Below are 22,744 nucleotides of genomic sequence, written 5' to 3' on the forward strand. Positions count from 1 at the left end.
TTCGTGCACAACACATAAGCACCAGCCTGAATGAAGAAGTCAAGTTTCAGCCTATAGTGAGGGGTGACCTACTTTGCGTATCGCCTCTTGGGAACAGGAGATCAAGACTATGAACAAAAGCCAGGCACACAGCAACATGCCATTGTAATTTGAGTTCATCTGGTCATGAAGACAAGCCCTTAGGCATTTAGTTCCAATTTAAACCATAGCTTTAACAGTTTAATTAAAGCACTTCCAAATTTAATTTAAGCAAAATAGGTTTTATCAGAAAGTTAAACAAACCCAAAAAGTTGTATTTTTCAAAACCATACTTTATTTTTTAAATGCTAAGAGAAGTATTCAGAACTATATTTCTTAAGCAAAAAGATTCACATTTCATTCTGCAAGGTCATTAGTATGAGAAAAAGCATTTGGGGATTTACTTTTTTGCAACCATTGTTGAGTTCCTACACCAAACCAGATTTGTTTCAAAATGGTAACATCAGTTATGGCTTAAGATACAGAATTACAAAGAAGTAATACAAACCTTGAGACTCAAGTGTTGAACAGGTAACTAGGATTATTTTTTCCACAGAAAGATGTTTTAGCTAAGACAAACAGAAGCAACAACTTTGTCTTTATTGGTAGACAAATCCACTGGACATCGTCAGCACAGACACTGTTTCAAGGATACCCATGCTGTTAAACTGCAAGTGTTAAAGAATGTTCTGTCTGCTCCAATTACTTCACCTTTTCCTCCATATCCCATACCTACAAACCATGGAGGTATGAAACCACAACAGCTTTTTGTTTTGATTTTTTCTTTTGGGGCTTTGCTTTGTTTCAAAGAAGAGGATACAAGAAAAGACGGAAGACTACAGAATGCGGTGAAGAAAGAGTCATCACCTCTAAAGAGACAGCAGGACTTTGACCAAGACATTTTAATCAGTAAGTATGTAAGGACTCAAACAGACTCAGAACCCAGAGCTGCAATTTCGCTGGGAATTCTCCCCTTCACCGATTTATAACTCTGCATGTACATGTTCTGGATGGCTTGCATTCAGTGGGACAGAGGTAGTGATGGGAACAAGATTCCTTCCCTAAAGTTTCCAAATAGATGTAACCTGGTAAGCATGGCCCCAAGGAAGGGCGAGTGCAACCAGTGGAGGACCTGCCAACTGGGAAAGGACAGGAGCACAAGCACAGGCAGTGAGCTGCTCTCCCAGACCCAGACTATAAATAAAATGTTACATAAAGGTGCTGGACAAGAATTGAACAAGTAACAAAACCTCTGTGGCCTCTGCAATACGTACATCATGCCAGGCTGCGCAAAGGATAGGTTTGTACCTTTCCTGCACAGTTGTGGTGATCAAAAATGATACAATATTTGCAGTACTGCCAGAAGTTCCAGTGTGTAACTAGCTAGCATGATTATACTGATAATAGCTATATAAAGTCAGTCACCTATTTTAAAAAAAGAAAAAAAACCTGTATTTGCAGACAATTCCTTTATCCAGTTAATTCTTCAGACTTGTCCCACCTTTGCTACTTGTGACTAGGCCAACTTTTCTGTCCAAAGGGGATTAAGACAGACTTCAACTGTTAAAGTTCTTTCCTCTTAAAAAAAAAAAATCCCTTAAAAAAAAATTAAAAAAAAAAAATTCACATGTTTTTATCTTACACTCCTGAAATATTACAATTCTCACAGAAGCATTCATTCAGAGGAAACTGTCTGTAACACTTATAATAAAAGCTTGCAACTCTTGGACAAGAAGGGATGGTTGAAACTAGGTTATCTGAATACAATTTGGGTTTCTATAAACCAATAATTGAAAAAAGTAAATGCCTGGGGCTAGAGAGCAGTTCTCCTTAGAACTTCCTCTTCTTAAAAAGATCAGAGGTAAAGTGGTTTGTTTTATTGCAACACTGGTTAGCCAAATCCAATCCTTCCCATTCAGATATGATTTTTAAAGAACCAGGGATTTTATGGTTTACTGCCAAATTTGGCAGACAATTTACTGATGAGATTCATGACCTTGGGATTGTTCTGGTACTTGGACATATTTGCTGGGTTCTGCGCAACATCTTGGAATGCAACCATAACTTCTGGATCCTGCAGGACAAGAAGCGAAAAAAAAAATTAGAGCATTTGTAAAACAAGTCTACAAAAGTTAGTGGTTACGTGGTTCCACGTGAACCTAGTCTTGCTCCGCTTTTAACATGACAAGACTACATTAGACTCTTGGCAGGAAGCCTGTAAAGAGAATCCGATGATACAGTGCATGTTGTTAAAGCTGTGTCAGTAAACACCAGAGTCATTGCTAAACTGGTTACCCTAATAGCTCACTGTGTGAGAAGGGGAATAGGATAAGAGTTCTGTTTCTCCAGAACAGGAGCTATTAAACACAGCTACACCTACTGCATTATTTCTGTTCAGGCATCTTTCAAACGCATTTTGAAGAAGGAAGCAGCTCCATGCGTGTAGCATTCAAAACTGTTTAACAAGTCTGATCCTAAACAGCATTTGGTAGGTGTGGACTTGCCCTGAAATTACCCACACACTTCAGGTATATTTTATACATGTTAGGAACCAAGAGTCTAGTCTTGGTTCCTAAACCAACTGGAGGATTTACAAGTGTGTTGTCTTCCTCACAAAAGATAATCTGCAAAGTCTATGAAAAATGGAATGCTGAAGTTCAGAACACAGAGACTAGACATATTTTCTCCACTTTACTGTATTCCCGTGCAAGAGAAAAAATGAATGCTTTCCAACCTAAAACTTCTTGAATTCATTTCAAAATAGGGCATGTGATTATAAAGATCATGTCACATCATTAAATCTGATTTCACCTATGTATGAATGTGGAACAAAAAGCTGAGTAAGCTTAGTCACTGGTTTGCGTCAAAGCACACCTAAATGAATGTTAAATATCCAATTTTATGCTACATGTTTCATGGTCCTATAAATTCACAGCAAGCAAACGATTCTGTACTTGTGCGACTTGGAAGCTCTCAGCCTTAGATGGTGTTTATAAAAATGTTATACACATCCAAGGTTTCACACTGATAAGCAACATTAGCAAAATAAAGTTTAAGACTGAGGATATCAACACTTTCATAGGGAAGTGTTTAGTACATAAGGTGGAATGGCAACCGTTCTATAAATGACACTAGGGAGACATTCAGTTTTCTAATGTTTTCCTAATGACCTAGTGTCTAGTTACAGAAGGATGAAAAATATTTCTAAGAAAAAAATTATCAGTGGTCTTTTGTTTCCAACTTACATATTTTGGTGGAAGTCTGGGTCTAACATATAGCTACATGTCAAATAAGGAACCCATAGGTTCATCTTGCACATCACTCCTTATGAAAAGAACAACTATGTGACTCAAAACACAAATGTCACGTTGTGTCTATAGAAAACAGTTGCACATGCAAGATAGGAAATTCTAAAGAATCCTCTAGACAGGCAAAACAGTAAAATAAGAAAAACACTAAAATTTCAGTCAGTTCTTCTGGAGACTAAAAGGCTTAGGGGAAAATGAGCTAAAATTACACGCATTAAAAGTCACTGCAAACTGTCACAACTTACTGTCATTAAGAAGATGTGAAAAGAAATCCTAAAGAAGTTTTGCTGCTCTGAGTCTTTAGTGCTTAGAAGACTAATATCAGTGGCAATAAAAAAAAGGAAACATCCTAAAGAAATAAATCTTCTGCAGATCATCCAGTCCAGCCCCACTACCAAGGCAGGGTCATCTAGTGCAGGTAAGATTCTTATCTTTACGTCAATGGTGAGCGATAACTTCCCTAAACATGTCCATAAGCAGCCATACCTGATTCTTTGGTTGCTTCTATAGATGATAAGATGAAGTTGACAGCATAACCAGTTTAATTTAGCTCGTGTTCAGGCACACACAGTTGTCAGGTTTACTGAGATGTTAAAAGACTCAGGCATATTTCAGTGTTAACTCATAGAGAACAGTCTCAAAGATGATGAGATGATAGCAAGTCTAAAAAGACTGAGGTGGTGGTCTTTACTCTCAGAATACTCCAGTTTTCAGCACTAACTCCTCACTATGAAAAGCCTCTACACGCTATCAGTTAAAACAGCAATTTGGGAGTGACTTGTGTGATTCAGTATCTTCAGACTTTTTTGTAACACCTCAGATAACAGACATAATAGCTGCCAGATAACATCCATCAACATATTTCACAGTTGCACTGAGCAGAAGCCAAGCAGTAGAAACTACTGTCTTTTAAGACTAGAGCCTACACTGTCAATTCAGAGAAGACCAGAACACAGAGTTGGATATTTTAGGAAAAGGTGGCAGTGCTAAATGAATCATACCCAGATGTATGGTTTGTACAAAGAGGTCAGCAAGAGACTCAAGGCTTTGCTGACAGGTTGTACATGTTAAAGCCTGCCTGCATTATCAGAAAACATTGTCAACACACATTCTTGCAAGAGTCCTACCCTATGTTGGAGTATATGCAATGGAGTCTTTTTAAAGGCATGTGGCAAGCACATAACATTTAGCTGCACCTTAAAACTCTGTTTTCAGCAACTCTAATTGCAAACTCCTGTATTACAGCATAAATTAGCCAGGAAAGGAACATAACTACAAGTCAAGAGCCTTCTCTGGATGGTTTGCATTCAAGTCAACATTGTTGACTGTGGCCATGTAAGTAAAGGTGTGTCTCCCAACATCAGCAACCATTAAAGGAACCCATGAAATCACATGGAAAGTGATGATTTTTTTTTGTGATTCCAGGGCATTGAGTAAGGTACCCTTGTGGTGCCTTTGTTTCAACGAGCTGAGAACAACATGTAACTCTAACCACAGCAATCCCGAAAAAGAAACAAGACTCCTTTATACTTGATCATATTAGCATGCAAATACAACTACATGGCTCCAATTCTTCCTAGCCCACCTGCTCTTAAAACTGATGTTGTCAGATACGTTCCATTTAATCTGCTGGAATACTTTTCTTGAGTAGAATTAGTCATGACATTGAGCAATTACTTAATTGAGCAATTAATCAAGTCTACTAGAGAAGTAAGCTTCAGAAAATGCCAAGATGCAGAACTATTCTGATACTACTTTGTCTCTTGAAAAAACCATACACTTAACCCCCTAAGAGAAAGGCAATCCTCATCTCAACATTACTGCAATATCTTATGTTACAGCAATAATTTTTTGTTTGGGCAGTGAATGGAAATGACCATTTGAGAGACTTTTTCTAAAGACATGACAAACTGTAAACAGCACATAGTGTTGCCTATCATAGAACAGGGTATGCGCGTGTGTGTGTGTGTCATCTTTGATTAAAGATGACACTAGTTTGAAGATCCCACTAGTTTGAAAAATAGCTAACATTGAATCCAGACAGGCTGGCGTCACATACACAAGGAAAGAATTTTACAACAGAAATAAGCAAGCCTTCCATTGCTTTCCAGAAGGTCACATCTTCCTCCCTCCCCTTAAGCTCATAAGTGCTGTTCTGCTCTCATTCAAAACATGTAGCTTTGATTTTAAGAAATACTCACCTGCATGGCTGCAAGAACTTCTGGATCACTGAGAATCTCATTGAGACCTGGCATACCTGCCATTCCTGGCATACCTCCAGGCATAGCCCCAGGAAATCCACCTGAAAACCCAAGACAAGAAAAATGCATGATGAAAAACATTTAACTCATCTGTACAGGAAGCTCACTGAGACTAAGACATACTGTCCTTGTCACATCTCTAAAGCCATGTCTTCCATAATGCTACAGCTGGTCCACTGAATGGAAAGCAGGGTCTTCAACTTCTCTTTCTGTGAAGACCTACATCTTATTTCATCTGTGTTTTTAACCCAATTGAATAGGAGGCTTGTAATGAGTACAGTTATTTTTCTGGTTAACTTAAATCAGGTGGGTCTAAAGCCCAGGAAAATAAGGAGTCTGAATGCCTGGGGTGAACAATTCAGGGCAAAGGCAGATCAGCAGTAGTATATCCCGGTACATTCCATATTTGGTGGGAACTTTAGGTTTGAAAAAATTATACCACCAAAGGAAAAAAAAAATGCTTGAGGTTCTCTTACTGAATCCTTAATCAGCAGCTTCCCTAGCTGTGCTGAGCATGGTACATATCGTCTCCATCTGGCTGCTGATCCAACTGGAGCACACACATACCCTACCTCAACTACATCTCAGTCTTCAAGAGCATTAGTGCTTACTTTTGTTTCTCACCAGTTCATTCTACCAAAAAATAACATGGAAAGCCTGATTTTTGTGGAACTGCCAAGGACAACTTTTCTATAAGATAATCTGCACTACCTCCTTTAAGAAACTCTTCTGTTCAACAACAGCTTGCAACCAGCACAGATTTCCATAATATTCAATCCAAATTTTCAACTGTAAAACCACTGTTCTTAAGCAGAATGGGTCCAAGGCACCCTGGGTAATTTAGAAAACATTTTTATTCTAGATTTTCAACACATTATCAAGCAAATTCTACTTCTTTGTTTACCTAGACCTAAATCCTTTCATTCTGTTAACTATCAATTATTGATTTCTGTCTTCCCTCTACTTGCTATACAGCATCAATCTTCTTTAGGAGAAAGAATCCCATCCCTCTTCCCACTAGTGCTCCAAGAGTTATTTGTAGACAAGTTCTAAACTGCATAAAATATTTTTCTCTCTGTCTTGAGAAAAAATGCTGTAAAAACTGTAGTTATAATACTCCATATGGAAACAAGAGCCACCTCTACCTCAAGTATTGGTGCTTAAAAATAAAATACCTGGGAAGCCACCCGGGAAGCCACCAAACTGAGCTCCTCCTGCCTGTCGTCTTGCTTCTTCCTCCTGCAGATGAAAGCACATCATTCCACACAAAACAATGGACCTGCAGCCTGTTTGCTACTGCTCAACTGGGTTTAGGAGAAAAAAAAATAGCCAAGACTGTTTCAGGCAGGTAGGCCACCACAATAAACAAAGCACTTCACTATGTACAGAACCACTGACAAGAAGTAGCTGTCTACTCTTCTTGATGTATATTATTGCAGGTAAGTTACACAGAATATATTTTTACTGAATGTGAACTGTATGATTTGTTTTAGTTCCCCAACTGTTGTATTTTTAGAACTCCCACCCCCAGTGTATAAAAATATATCACTACAGCACAAAGAAAAAACAAGCAAACTGCATCAGGAATTGAGGAAAAGAAGCAGAGTATTATCCTGAACTTAAACCCTCCCATTTTGAGATACGTAAGTGAAAACTATTCCAGAACAATCCTACAATAACTGACTTTTTGAAATACAGGATTAGTGGAGATTCCAGAGACTGTTTTTGTCATAAGCTATAAAAACAGATGCAGTAAAATGCTCTCTTCTCCAGGTTTCATTATTGGTCAAGTAATCGAGACAGAAACCAATTCTCTAAAATTTAAGACTTTAAATTTCATTTTTTTTCCTCTGCAATTCATTATAACCAAAATAATACTTTCCAAATTATTAAGAAATATTAAAGCCTAAATATTCACCCTCTGTGCTTTCTCATGCTCCTCCCGTGCCTTCTTCACTCTCTCCATTCTTTCCTTGATTTCCTTTTCTTCACGCTTCCGCTCATATTTTCGTCGATGTTCTGCAATTTTCTGAGCCTGTAACAACAGAATACCAAAACTTCATATACATTTCTAGTATATCACACAATGTATTTCAATACAAAATACATGCAGGCTTTTCTGCTTTCATCAGAAAATTAAGATCTGATTTTACATCCTAAAAGCCTCTTTGGTTTAGGAGCCATTTGCTACTTTCTTCCCATGGCAATTAGTTATTCATGTCTACTCAGCCTTGACTGCATTCACCAGAACATGCACTCTAGTATACTTTTTTTGCAATAGTTTGGGGACTTGTGCCATAGTTAGAACTTAAACACATTATCATTCCATGTCCCCTCATGCTTTTATGCTGAAATAGTGATTTTTCCAGGGCTAAAACCAGCAAGTACCCTGGAAAAGGGCAAAACAGAAAGTATCATTCCCCCTGTGCACACACACTCTATAGATAATGTTATGCTGTTGCAGATGCCTCTACAGCACATAAGCAGACCAAAGAATTCCTCAACCAAACCAGGAAAGGGCTGGTGGGGAGGAAGTTTGCCTCCTATCACTAACTTTTTCTCAAGTGTATCAAATTTACAGCCCCAGCGAAAGAGAGGAGTTAGCAATGAATTCCCTAAGGCTCCTCAGTCAGGGCTCATTTCGCAACAGAACTAACTGCAGCACTGCTTTCCTGAAAACGGAACGTATCCATACAGATCACTGCAAAAAATGGTTTGTTATTTCACAAATTGTGTACAATGGTTGCTCTCCAACACTCCTGTAACAAAAAAACACGCAGCAAAATCACCCTGCAAGAACAGAGATACTACTATGACAATGGATACTCTTGTATTCTTTTAGAATACTCTTTAAAGGAAGAAATTATTTTATAAGCAGCAAAGCTTTGATATAACTTATTTTAGATGGGAGATACTCATTCAAGACCACATTATTCCTGAAGTGCATCTGCCAGAGAAAGCACACTGCAGGCAGCAGGACTGACTGAGATCGAATGCAGTATGTGCTATCAGAACCTCATGTTACTGCCATTCAATGGCTCATTAAGAGAGAAGTGTCCTATTTTCTTTTTAATGAAGCATAAAGAGCTTCCAAAGTTCGGATTTTCATTATTTCGAAGTATTTATCAAAATGAACTAAATATTTTTAGAATTTGACTCAGACTTTTAGCTGAAAGTGCTACAAAGTAAAAAGTTCTAGGAAAGCTTGAAGCAAATAAATTAGGTGAACAAATCATCTTCACTTAACGATTTTGAAAATCACCCATGAAAAGATCATACATTTTTCCTTGAGCTACATACACAAATTCCCATGCAGTTGGCAACCACACATCAATGTATCACAGATACTCCGCTGTTTCTGTGCATCAGCTGATTAATGGGGAAATAGAAGGTTCCCCCTCAGCCAAGCATTAAGTATACCTTTTAAAAAAAAGAGTTGAGACCTAAGACTTAATTACATTAACCACAGATCAATAATCTCCAACACAGAAGACTAATAGGTTGTGAAATGGTTTCCATTGTCATTTTGCTGGAGACAGCATCTTCTACAAAGACATGGTAGAAAAATGGAAAGCTTAAGTTATTAGACACAGGAATGTTTATGCATGTGGTGGGTTAAGCTTGGCTGGTTGCCAGATGCTCACTAAGCCGCTCCCTCACTCCCCCTCTTCAACAGGACAGTGAGAGAAAATAAGATGGAGAAGCTCCTGGCTTGAGATTATCTCAAGACAGAGATCACTCATCCACTACCATCATGGGTAAAACAGAGTCAACATGGGGAAGCTTAATTTAATTTATTGCCAATTAAAAATAGTCAGACAACGAGAAACAAAGACAAAACTAAAACCATCTTCTTCACAAAGGTCAACTTTACTGCTTCATTCCCCTGCTCTTTCAGCTCCTCCCCCAGCCTTGAACAGCACAGTGGGATGGGGGCTGTGGTCAGTTCACAACATTGCAGCTCTGCCACTCCTTTCTCCTCACAGCTTTTTTCCAGCCTCGGCTCGTGGTCACCTCACAGGATACTGCCCTTCACAAACTGCTCCAGCATGGGTCCTCCCCCCAGGGTCCTTAAAAAACAGACTGTTCCATCATGGGTCCCCCAGGAGCTACAGCTCCTGCCAGAAAACCAGCTTCTGCACAGGCTCCTCTCCCCAGGCTGCAGTTTCTGCCAGGAGCCTGCCCCAGTGTAGACTCTCCATGAGCTGCAGCTTCCTTCAGGGCTCATCCTCTTGCTCTGGCATGGGATCTTCCATGGGCTGCAGGGATCCTCCATATGTGCTCCACTGTGGGCCTCCGTGGGTTCAAGGGGGACAATCTGCTTAACCACAGCCTTCTCCAAGGGCTGCAGGGGAATCTCTGATCCCATGCCTAGCACACCTCCTTCCCTTCTTCACTGATCTTGGTGTCTATAGGGTTGCTTCTCTCATATTTTTCTTCTTTATTTCCCTCTCTCTCACAGTTGTTGTGCTGCATTTTTGAACCCCCTTCTTAAACATGTTATTACAGAAGCACCACCAGCATCACTGACTGGCTCAGCTTTGGCCAGTGGTGAGTCAGGTCAGGAGCCAGCTGGAATTGGCTCCGATACAGGGGCAGCCTCATGTCTCTTCTTACAAGAGGGCAAGCCCTGCAGTCTCCACCTTCCCCCAAACTTCCCATGTAAACCCAATACAACGCAACTGCTGCCATCTGTGGCGTCTCAACCACTTCAAAGGAACGGGCAGAAATAGATGAAAACGAAAGCCTGCTATCAACAGTGTTACATTTGTTACACAGTTCTTCCTTAGAAGAATTCTGGGGTCAGCCACACGAGAACAGCTGAAAACCAGTCGTGCAGAGCTGAGGCTGCCCTCATGGGGCAGACTAATGAAAGTACAAACCACAGCAAAATGCTTCCTTTGGAAAACGTGCTTAGGACAAATACCTTGGAAAAAAATCCATTATCAATGTTATCTTGCTCTTCTGAATATTTTTAGTCTGGATTCTAAAATACCTGGCAAACTTCAACTGCTTCAGATTCTTCTGTTAAAATTTTAAAAAGAAACATATTTCATATTTCAGTTACACGTCCAGTCTTACGGACTCAGTTTCTCTACGCAGCCATAAACAGCTGTGACTGAAGACAGAGGATTTAAAAACTCAGTTTCCAGTGTCAGATGACATATGAACACATTTTCACCAGGCAATGCATATTAGTGAAGAACATGAAGGCAGCAATGTCACTCAGAAAAATACAGGAGAGATCTCCAACATTCTTCCCCACTTACTCTTGGTTGCACCTCCTTCAGCATGGCACTAGCATCTTCATCATAATCCAGTTTACAAGCTAATGCGAGATCATGAGCAGCCTCCTCCCAGTGGCCAAGAAGTCTGGAATGCAGAAGACACCAACATTCAGAAGGAAAAAGCAAACTGAACACCTACAGCTCTTCAAAATATTTAATCATGCAGCATTCAGAATTTTTACCTAGAGTTACAAGGACTCATAGACATTTAATAATCATGGTGTTTCCTCTAAGCTGCACACCACAATACCATTAGAGGATTCTTGCTTGCTTGTTCAGACACTTAGAGTAACTTTTGTTTGAAGTAACAATGAGTAAAAAACCCTCTGTGAGCTGGTGTCATTGTCTGCTATAAACAAGAAGGATCTAACAGGAAGAAGGTACCTAAACATGTGAAGCACACTAATAAAATATTCTGCACTATTAGGCATATGTTCACTAAACGTTCAGTGTTCTGTACAAGTCTATACCACTACTACCTCAAGTTTACTCAACACTCAAACTTCTAGCTGCCTGGATGCACCATGTCTTAGTTGAAGAGGTCATACAAGCTCCTGTGCACACTTCTTTACTATTAATTTATACAAACTGCGGGTAATAAAAAATTTAAGCAAATGGTAGTATTACTAAATGGTCAAAGCACTTCTGCTCACAGACAGAGGTATTAATTCAAACTATGCTCCAGTCTTTTCACTTAGGCTCCACATTGTGTATTAAAACTGCAGACATTAACATACTACACTTTGAACTCTTTTTTTTTAAGTTCTATTAACATTTACTTCTTCCACTTTCATACTGACCATGAGAAGGGTCACCTTTTTTTTGACTTACTGTCATTAAAAAAAAAAAAAATCAAAAAACCCCCAGTTGAACTATAGTTGGGGGGAGATGCTTAATGCCATTTTAAATAACTACACTGTTTGCTTAACACCACTCTCAATTGCAACAAATGGTTCCTTAATAAGTAGGCATTTCAATTTACTATTTAAAAGAGCTCTAGGATCTAAGGAATAAGGACAGCAGAGATGTCCAAGAATTATAGGTTAGTAAAAAAACACTTGAACCAGGTGAAACCAAAAGACCTCCAAACAAATAAAACAAATAAAATACACAGCCCTAGATCTCATATTTCAGAAAAGCAGTAAGCCATTAGAAGATATGTTAAAAAAGAGAGAGAGACAAAGAGACAGTGCCAGGACTGCTCATAAATTGCCATTAATAAATCACCATTGTCCTTTCTTTCCTCTAAGCCACATACTCAGCACAATGGTTTCTTGGCTCACAGTTACTGCTCTCAGGCACAAGACAGACAGTTCAGAGACACAGAGAAGGAGAGAATATATAAACAAAACTGTTCCCTCCAAGTAAGTAAAGACAGTATCAAGTACAGGTGCATTTCCTTACCTATGTGCTTTCCCTCTCCATTTGTAGGTCTGTGCTGAGTCAGGATTAATCTTGATGGCTCTGTCACAATCTCTAATGGCAGCATTTGGCTTCTGTAGTTTCACAAAAACACTGTAGGAACAAGAACATTTATTGTACATATTGAAATACCAAGTTACTAACTTAAGCTGGAAATAATTTTGGATGACTAACAGGCAAGCTAGTGAAATAATGTATTTGAAGAGCTGAATTAAAAAAAGATTTTATAGCAGTAACAAAGTCACTAAAATTTAGTCTCACCCTCCCAGAATTGTAGGTGAATCATTAGCAAGAACTGAAAGCATTTGTTGTTCAGACTCAAGCCTGGCCAGCAAGAATAACTCTAGTGCAGAAGGAAAGGATACATAAATGCAAAGGACAGTTCAGCCCCATCGGTGTCTGGAGTCTATAGAAAATGGCAATTAGCAATTTGAACAAAACAACAGTAATATTCTGCATGCTATATTACATAGTCTTTAACACAGTAACACAAAGAAAGCATGAAGAGTTATACAGGCTACAAGGATCAACAGCTCAAGTCATGAGGAGATGAGGCATCAAAACTAAAAGCAGCAAAACAAACACAAACCTAGCAAGCAGCCCCAATCCCTCGTCAGTTAAGTGTAATAACTGCAAATTTTAGAATACACAAGCATATCAGATGACTATTAGAGTGGTACTTTAGGAGGTTCAGGCATTTCAAATTACAAATCTCCGAAGGAGACACTAAAAAACATTCCTGAATTGACAAGAGTATTCAATATTCAACATACTCCAAGTCGGAACTTCTGTCCTTTTACATCTACTTGAAAAGTTTATCAACAATTATAATGCCTGTAAGTGACTTCATCATTAAGGCTTGTTATAAAGCAAACACAAAGTCACACATGGTCTTCTAGATACAAACAGGTAGACAAAGTGTCTGTGTTCCAAAGCTACATTTCACCAGTGACAAACGTTCCAATGCTGCTGGCAGCACAAACCCCCCAGAACCGAAATCCAAGGGGTGAATTACTCATAGCATTTGGATCAACATGGCAAGTTTTCCAATATCTTAATATATTGTTCATTTCTTTCTACAACAGACCAAATTAAGGTAACTTTTACATTTCCCCTAACATTCTTATTTTTCATTGCTAAACCCTGAGAAGATATAGTACTGTAAGAGATTTTAAAAACACTATTTTGATGGCAACAACAACAACAATGTATTAAGGTACACAGGTGGTGTTACATGCAAAAAGTTTAATATGGAAAAGAAAAAACCAGCAGGGCAGGTACCAGAGAAGGGGTACTAGAATGGAACAGTTAAAGGACACTAATTAATCTCACGAAAGTTACCAAAAGTTGAACATTTATTTGAATTATATTTTGCTATGGAAAAGACCCGGTAAACTATCAAATAATCCACAGTTCGTAGTTTTTTTTGTGTAAAAAGAGAAAGAACCCCAAACTTCTGCTTCTGCAACCCATACTTGCCCAGAATTAGATAGCTAAAGATGTTTGTGCATTATGAAGTTAGGGTTACCACACAACGAATCTGACAGTTTCCAATGCATCATCTGCAGTCCGGCAGACGTAATTAACAGTAAGGTGGGTAGTGAATGGGTCGAGATATAGATGTGTCCTATTCGAACACAAGAGTGTTGAACAGAACCGGGTCTACTTCACAGTGAACAAATTCATTTAGCAGGTATGACAGGGAGAGAATTCACAGGATTCATAATTAAGTTTGCATTTAAACAGGATATCATTTCGATCATCATCTTAATCCCAGAATAAACTTCAGATTTTACAAATGTTTATTACCCAGTATTACTCTGTCTCAACATACTAACAACCATAATGCTGAGGAATACATTTGGTGCAGACAGGTTGATGTGCAGCTGCAGGTTGAGCTCTGGGTGAAGAGACCTTTGCACAAGAAAAGGCCCAGGGACCTGTGGCTCAGCCAGGTGACCGGACACTCAGAGACACTGCAGGAGCTGAGGACTCCAGACCTTCCAACACTTAAGGCTGTGAGGGCATAAAAACCCAGGGCTTCCTTTGTTCAGGGTCCCTCCTTGGAGGGAGCTGTTATTTTGTTATTGCACCAGGATTAAATTATTTTAAGGATCCAGATGTCTGAGCCTCTGCTATGGGAAACCCAGGGTCAAGACAGCAAGGACACCTGGACTGACTGAGTGTGGGGTGTGTAGCTACAAAGGGGCTTCAGGCCCAGGGCAGATGGTGTGAGTGTGACTGCTAGAACGGCTCCTGGAAGGTCAGACAGGAAAGTTTCCTTAACAATATTACCACAATGCATTTTGGAACACCATTCTGTATTTACTCTATTATCAAGATCCTTTATATGGCTGCTTCAGCAAATCTGGTGAATCACATATAAGGAAAAATGCATGAAATGAGCTCTTCTCTTTGCCTCATGTGATTTAAGTTTACATAGATCCTCAAGCTGCCATTATATTTAGACATCTTAAGGGAAATAACAGAACAGGCAGAAACATACATCAGTAGTTTATGACTCACCTTGCCCTCTTGGCATACAAGATGGCCAAACAAGGATTCAGCTTGATAGCATCTGTGAACAAGTCAACAGCCTTCTGAAGTTCACCTAAATATAAGTACCAGTGAAGTTTCAATCATTAGGCAATGAAATTACATCCAAATTCCCAAACCTGCCTTACAGGGTGTTAAGTCCCTAGGCACTTCTTAGATAGAAAATTATCAACAAAGGAAAATCAATTTCTCCCTCTTGCTATGGTACTGACATACACACTCCAAAATTAATGCTGGATGAGAAGAGAGACTTTTCCCAATTAAATTGGGAACATTTAACTTTGAATGTAATCAATTAGGATGTCACATCTTTATTATACAGCTTTTCGCTGCATTAAGACAAACCACTAGAGACACTAATCATAATATTCAGGGAAGTACTATAATGATCAATTTGTAATTAAGATGCTGCAGTGCCTCATTCCCCTCTCCCGCCTTCCCCAAAACTATAGTGACATTGGGAAGGCAGCACTTAAAGAAGCTTTCATATTCTGGATAATTCTGAATATCGAACAAGCAGTGGGTCTTCTCTTCTGTGGAAGCATTCAAAATGATCCAAGATATTTACTTTTCTTTTAAAGGAGAATGAAACCTAATGTCTTTGAATATGTACTAAAAACCAATTTATCACCTTCGCTTAGAGCATTTATCGCTTCAATCTTCTTTTCATTAGCTTGATCCGCCATCTCTTCAGTTACCTAACAAAATAAAATGAAAAACACACACAAAATCCAAAAGCTGTAGATTCCAGGCCAGAATTACCATGCTAAGACAGTACCAAAGGAAAGAGCTTCAGTTTTCCAATTCCTGAATATTTATTTTAATTTGCATTGAAATCATAGTTCAAAAAAAGCCACAAAAACCTTTATTTTCAGCTTGAAGACATTATCCAACAATATTTTTGGCTACAAAATGAACGAAAGCTAAGTTTAATAATGGCAGAATTCTACGTATCTAGTTCTCATGGGTGTTTTGATAAGGTTCTTTGTTGTTTTCTGACCTGATCTTCCTTCTGGAACTTTTTGATTGACTCTAATCTTGAATAAGAAAAACTGTGATTTTAAGCTAGTAAGTTTTCTGTTTAGAAGAAAAAGAGACAAAGCAACAGCTGGCTGCACAGATAATACAGTACTCATCCCCCCTCAGCTGCTATCCTTGATTAAATGCAAAACCTCTCCCTATCTTTCCTACTGCCACACTGAAAATATTGTGCCTTACCTCCACATTTTCATCCCCCATTTCTTGAGGGTCATCGTTGTCTGGTTCAATCACTCCCTCATTGTCAATTTCTGGAGGAAAAACAAAACACAAGACTAAGCACCATCTAAAGAGAGAAGATTTTCAGAATAATTTTCACATTGGCAAAATGCAATAAAGTAATCTATTTTCCCTACCTAAGTCACTCTCTTCACTTTCTGGTTCTGGTGATTTAACCGGCTCCTCTGGCTGTTCCTCTGCTTTGCCCTGAGAGAGAAATATATTTGTAAGCATACATTATTTCTGACTGATATTCTATTTCCACTCTCATAAATAACAATGCATGAGAAAAATCAGATCACTCTACAGCTGAACCATTTTATTTTTAAGATACTAATCTCCTTTTTTCCTCCTCTCAGATTAAGTCTATCATGTATGCAAATATTTCACAGCCCAAATCTGGACTCATGAACTTCTGTAATTGGTAAAGCCTGTCCTTCAAATTATGTGATTCAATAATCAAAACCAAATAATCAAAATAACATCTAATTCAGTACCAGTTTTGCAATGATTACTAATCAACCTCTCCAATCTTCCTGCCCTCCCTCACACATTCTCTGGATCAAAAAATCTCGCAATCTAATACTATTAAGCTAAGGTCCTTTAGCAAGGAGCTGATGACTATGATTTAAATATTGTTTCCATTTGCCAAGGTCAGAGATTGTTGCCACTTACACATACTTAAAATGTTTTTTCAAAAATTTTCAAAGGTTTTTTTATCAACTTCTAAGTAAATTTCATCTGAAACCCATAACTTAGCACATTCTGCTTTATCACAGACATAAGCTGCTTGTCTTCAGTGTCACAGACTACACTCAGTACATACACACAATCCCTCCATGTAGCTCAAACCAGTCAGTAATTCCAGCATCCACGGTGTTGTTAAATTTAAAAAAAAAAAAAAACAAAACATTTTTCCAAAAGAATTTCATGCTTGAAAAAATCCTGATATAAATATCTACAAGGCAAATTTATTATCTCCATTAAAATAAACAGACAAATCCCAATGAAAATCTCTTCCACAATACTGTGTTAAAAATTTGATAGTTCAACTGTTCACTTCATTACTTATCACGCTCGTTAATATTTCTTCTCATGAAAAGATTATAATTTAATCCACTAATGACTAAAGAAGAGGTTTATAAACAGACAGTGCAAACATAAAAAAAGAAGTCAAGACTCTGTTTGGCATTTGCATTGCAGAGAACATCAGGCATTCAGGATTAGGGAAATGGAGCATGATAACCCTTGAAATAAACTAGGAAGCCATCTGTAACAAGTCATCTACAACACACAATGGGCAGGCTTCAGACTGAATTGTCACACTCACCCACCCTATCTGAGTGAAAATTGACAACAATTTTTCCCCTTCTGCTGCTCAGTAATTTCTGCAGCATCCAAATATTAATTTTCAACGATAAATTTTTTTTGTATCTCACCTTACTTGTCTCCTCTGTGGAGGTATTGGCTGGAGCAGGCGGAATTGTGCCTCCCATACTTTTCAGTAAAATAGAGAAAAGAAAAAACAAAACAGTAAGATTATCAAAATAATGTCATGTATTTTATTGAGTCAAATCCTGATAATCTCAGCTTTCTGTTGTAACACAAAACATGATGATCCAATTCACTTTCAAAACAGCAAACTGTGCACACATCCCCCATGCTTTTCTCAGTGCAGTACAAAGCACTCTTGTCTGTTGTACAACTCCACTGAGACCTGGACTCATGAACATCACCCTTCACCCACTCCCCCTTCTCACCACGGAAAGCTGCCTCCTTGGCTTAAATGGATTTTCTCCTTTAAATGTAATTTATGTTTGAATCAAAACAAATATTATGACTATAGATATTACTAAAATTAGAATTATTTTTGGAACAGAGGTCAAACAAGTAAAGAAAATGAGTCAAAATGCTTATGCAATTAAAAAAAATTGCTGCCTAGGAAAAAAAAAATCATTTCTCTTATGTATTGCAATATTCATGCCTTCCCTCTGCTACAATCAAGGAGCATTCTTTGTAGAGACAGCATTCTGTCAATACAGAATAAACTTTTACATGATATCGATCTTGGTTAGCAGCCAGGAGTAAGCACAGGCTGAATTCTCCAGCTGTTTCATAGAACATCTAATCATACCTAATGGCAGCATGCCACAAGGAGTAACATTCCCATCCATCCTCTGCCCTGCGTTCCCATCTACTGATGGTTTTCAATAAAAATGTTTCCATTACCTCAGTGGGCACAACCAGCTCCTTGGGGTCCCACACAACTGGTTTGATGGGATGCAGGGCAGAGGAGAAGGACGTGGGCAAACAGGGGTGACAGGAGGAACTGGAAGGATGCAGGACTATCTACTTTCAGGAATTAGTGCAACATAAAACTATACCCTAAGGATAAGAAGTTATAGCTCCTTAAGTGAGGCTACTGCAGTCCATTCTTCCCTCTTTCCTCCCTCCTGTCAGCAGCACTGTCTCACAGCCAGGCCCCAAACTGGCTGAAAACAAACCTGGATGAGGCGAGACATTACCAGGACAGGGATGAATTGGGGGAGAAAGGGCAGAAGAATGAAGAGGAGACGACAGGATTGACAGGTCCTGGCACAGGGCCCTGCAGCAAAAGGCAAGCAAACAGCACTAAACTACTCCTTGTTTACACGGAAAAACAAGGGACAAACCCCAGCATGTGGTGAAGCTATTGCAAAAACTCTAGATGTGTCCCTGGAATGTTGACATTACTTAATCTAAGTTATACTGCAAGGACTAAAGAAATCATTACAGAGCTAGGCAGAACACACAGAACATGTAGTAACTGTTCCTCCTAAATTTTTACCCTCGTAGGCTGACAATAGAACACATAACTCTACTAGTCTGTAAAAACCAAAGAGACCTCTTTAAGACTACAGGGACCATCTAGTGAAGCCTTGGAACTTTTTTTCTGCACAGAGAAAACTACAAATTACAAAGCATTTTAGCAGTGATAATAGCTAATACCCACGGTAACAGCTGGTTTTAAGTCCAGCATCTTGAATCACCTCAAGACCAAAACAATTTAAGTATCCTCTGTCTTCTTCACATCTCCCCCAAAATATCCAAGCTTGGAACAGTTTTGAGATCAGTTTAACTAATAGACATGCACATTTTATAATATGCTATTTTAACAACTTCCAAGGCTTAACGGTTTCACTCAGTCCTTGGAAATGCTTTTGCTATCCTGTTATTCTCTATTTAAACTAGTTACAATTCCAGAGCAATTCAAAAGCAAGTTACTCTAAAATCTCTCAACTCAGTATTTGATTACGATTAAACGCACAGCAAGGATAACTGCAAAGTTTGCAATGTATTTAACCTCAACAGTACAGGAATACACAAGATACTCTCAGAGGAAAAGGCAGGTACTGAGCTGTATAAAAGAACACACACACAAATAGATTCTGAATTAATCCTTTGTTTAATTAAAAAAAACCCCATAAAACATAATAAACTAAAACAGAGTTGTGCAATGCCAGTAACAACTCCTGGGAGTTGTCAGGACTCTATTGCAACAATGACTGCATTCTTCCACTCATCACAGCCACAAGAAGTGTGGTGTTTATGACTTGCTGGAAGAACTGCAACTGTTATTTCTGCATCCACTTTTATCACTGACAGCAAAATTACCTTTAGAGAGAAACCGGATTACCATGAAATCGAAAGGGTCAAAGTCTATTTGACCAAAACAACAACAACAAAAAAAAAAAGGCAAAAAGCCCTGTTCATCAATTAGGGATTCTGCACTTTACTTCTAAGGACTGCTATTGTTTCTTTGTTCAATTGCAGGGTTTTTAAACACATTTCATTTAATGACTCATTTCATAATAATTCAAGTAAAACATTTGTATTTTTATGTAATTATGAAAAAATGAGCATGACTAAAAGGGATGTCAAAACACTTTCCAAACACAGTCACACACTACTGTATGCTTTCTCTACGAAGAGCATCCATACAGAAATTAAATACAACAGCTAGACAGAATAAAGGTTAGAAGACAACAAGCGCATGAAAACAGGTAAGACTTAAGGTTTCTGATGCAATATTAACAGCTAGTCAGAAATAAAGCATCTCCTTCTGGCTTTCTGAGCAGCTAGCATAATCTAAGTTAGAATCATTAAGTTTAAGGAAAAAAAAATCAAAGCAATTAGCAGCATTTTAGTTGAAAATTCAGTGGGGGATATAAGAGTTACTGAGCTTATTTCCACCTGAAGCCAGGCCATGCTGTTTCAAGCAGTTTCCAAAGAAGGGCCTATAAATGCACTTAATAGTCCTACGGCAAGCAGTACTATTACAGAAAAGCGGAGGGAAACCCACCAGACTTCCAGACAGTTTTACATGAAAAGTGATCTGGCTACCACTGCCATCTACCAAGTGTATAACTTCGGCAAATATTTAGCTCAAATATGCGAGGAAAATCAGAAAACTTCAGAGAGCTGTAGAAGGTTCTACTCTGGAGTATTTTTCTACTTCTGAGATAAAGACATCCAGTGAAGATTTTACATGAAAATACATTCCACAGCTCTAAAACCTAATTTTTATACTTATAAGAAAAGCACCAAGCATAACTCTAAAAATCAATCTCCAAAACAGAGCCCTCCCCATTAATATGGAGAAAGGGAATGGAAAGGTGACCATCTAACTAACACTTTCTTTGGCCAAAAGAAGTCAGTGTTCTTCCTCTCCCTCTCTCTCAAAGTACTCTGTCCGCACCTTCAGAATTAGGCAACAGAAGCAATGGAGGAAACCTAGGGTAAGGCACTGAAGTCTGTTACGCAGCAGCAAAAGGAACTAAAGACCTTCAGCAGGGTAAGACAGACATCCATCTCCTTCCTACACGTAGGTGCAGCTACTATCAGTACTGCAAAGCCAAGTTAAGTTAAATAGGAGTGGTTTTACAACCACACCAGTATTCAGATGCATAAAAAAGTTTAAGCATCGCTGTAAAAAACCACTAATAAATAGTTCATTGTAGACATTTTCATTACAGGACATATTGTAAAATGCCAGTATTAACTTATATATATATATATATATATATATATATATGCATGCACAGAAAGCCCTGCTGGTTTTTCAACTAATTACAAATACTATACAGCAGGAAGTACAGTTAAAATACCTTCAAACTAAAACGAATTTTCTAAAACAAATCCCACTTTGTCACTAGATAAAAACCTTTTAACCTCCTGTTGCATAAAGTGTGCACCTGCAAGAACTTCCTTCACTTCTCAAAGTTCTTTGGAGTAGCAGCCATAAAAGCCAAGCAGAGGTACTGTAGCTAAACACAGGGGCCCTGTGGGTTCTATACCAGCAGCAAAGGACCTCAGCCCTCCCAACCTGGTGTTTCTGGGCACTCAGGGTGGAACCCAAACATGATTTTTAATTGAGAAGCATCTGTACGACAGGCCCCGCGCAGCATAAACAGCAGATGTCTGAAGAGGCTCACGGGGAGCACAGACTTCGACTACTTTATACGTGGAACTTCAAGGAGCAAAACACGCTTTGGACAGGAACCGCAGCTGTCGGGTATTTTATGCTTTTGGGTACCGGGGTGTAAATTAACGCCACTCACCTCCCCACAAACTCGGCTTCTTTTTAAGACAGGCTAGCCAACTCTGCTGCGTAATGCGAGAATTAGCTCTGTAAGTATTACTCTGGGGCTTTCCAGCCTAGAAAGCTGAGCCACTGCGATGGCCGGGGGGCAGGCTTTTTGCAACAGGAATAGCCGGCGTTAACGAAACAAAACTAACAAAATAAAATAATAAGTCTTTTTAAGGCGCCAGTGGTACCCCCGGCGGGCTGGGCCGGGCCGAGGAGGCCGCAGGGCCGGGCTGGACCCGCGGGGGCGACACCGCGCGCCCCCCAACCCGGCCACACGGCGGGGCCGCGCCTGCACGCGCCGAGGGGACACGCCCCCCTCCCCTCACACCGCGTCCCGCGCCACAACACCCTTCCCCCCGCTCCTCCTCCCCTCACGGCCGCCTCCCGCCACGGCCCGGCACCGACCTCTCCACCCACTCGCGGAGGAAGGCGAGCTCCGGGGTGTGCAGCAGCCCCGGGTTCTGCTTGCACAGCCGGACGAAGGCCCGCAGCTCGCTCAGCTTGCGCGCGTCCATGGCGGAGCGGCGGCAGCAGCAGCACCAGCGGCAGCGGCCCAAGCGCGCTCGCTGCGCTGCCCCGCCCCCACCCCGCCGCGGAACCTTCCAGCCCGCCCCGCCCCTCGAGGGCCCGCCCATCAGGGGGCCTGCCCCCGCCCATCCACGCGCCGGCCCCGCCCACTGCGGGGAATGCCACGCCCTCTCCAGGCATTGCCCTCCACATTGCCGCGCCCACAGCCCCGCCTGGCGCCATGGAAGCTTCCAGCGCGCCACGCCCCCCTCGCCGGGCCCCGCCCGCCCTCCGCGGCGCGGCGGCGGGAATTTTCTGGAGGTGGCGGCGGTGGCCGCGTCCAGCTCTGTTCTCCGCTTAGTGTTGCCGCCCGCTCGCTGTCCCCCGCCCTCGCTGCCGCGCCGTGGCCCGCGTTCCCCCTCGTGGTCGGCGCAGGCGGCCTCCGCGGGCGCCTAAAGCCGGCGCGGCGCCGCTCATTGGCGGCGGGCGGGCGGCGCG

The 22,744-nt window shown here is 40.2% G+C and overlaps 1 protein-coding gene across 2 annotated transcripts; it reads right to left on the bottom strand.

The window, feature by feature from the left end:
• Positions 1-290: 290 nt before the first annotated feature.
• Positions 291-22,307, bottom strand: ST13 (ST13 Hsp70 interacting protein). Of its 2 annotated transcripts, none has more exons than XM_027722681.2 (12): positions 22,145-22,307; positions 17,550-17,607; positions 16,248-16,317; positions 16,072-16,142; positions 15,485-15,551; positions 14,824-14,908; positions 12,280-12,390; positions 10,858-10,960; positions 7,506-7,622; positions 6,763-6,826; positions 5,528-5,628; positions 291-2,092 (listed from the first exon to the last, which is right to left on the bottom strand). In XM_027722681.2, exons 1-12 carry the CDS (start codon positions 22,252-22,254, stop codon positions 1,964-1,966), a joined length of 1,086 nt encoding a protein of 361 aa, XP_027578482.1. In that variant the 5' UTR covers positions 22,255-22,307; the 3' UTR covers positions 291-1,963. The 2 variants fall into 2 exon arrangements, with proteins under 2 accessions (XP_027578482.1, XP_027578484.1); XM_027722683.2 differs by lacking the exon at positions 22,145-22,307 and adding an exon at positions 21,711-21,935.
• Positions 22,308-22,744: the final 437 nt, after the last annotated feature.

Source organism: Pipra filicauda, unplaced genomic scaffold (assembly GCF_003945595.2).
Source record: "Pipra filicauda isolate LSUMZ 115617 unplaced genomic scaffold, ASM394559v2 scaffold95_size2449627_pilon, whole genome shotgun sequence".
NCBI classification, from domain to species: domain Eukaryota; kingdom Metazoa; phylum Chordata; class Aves; order Passeriformes; family Pipridae; genus Pipra; species Pipra filicauda.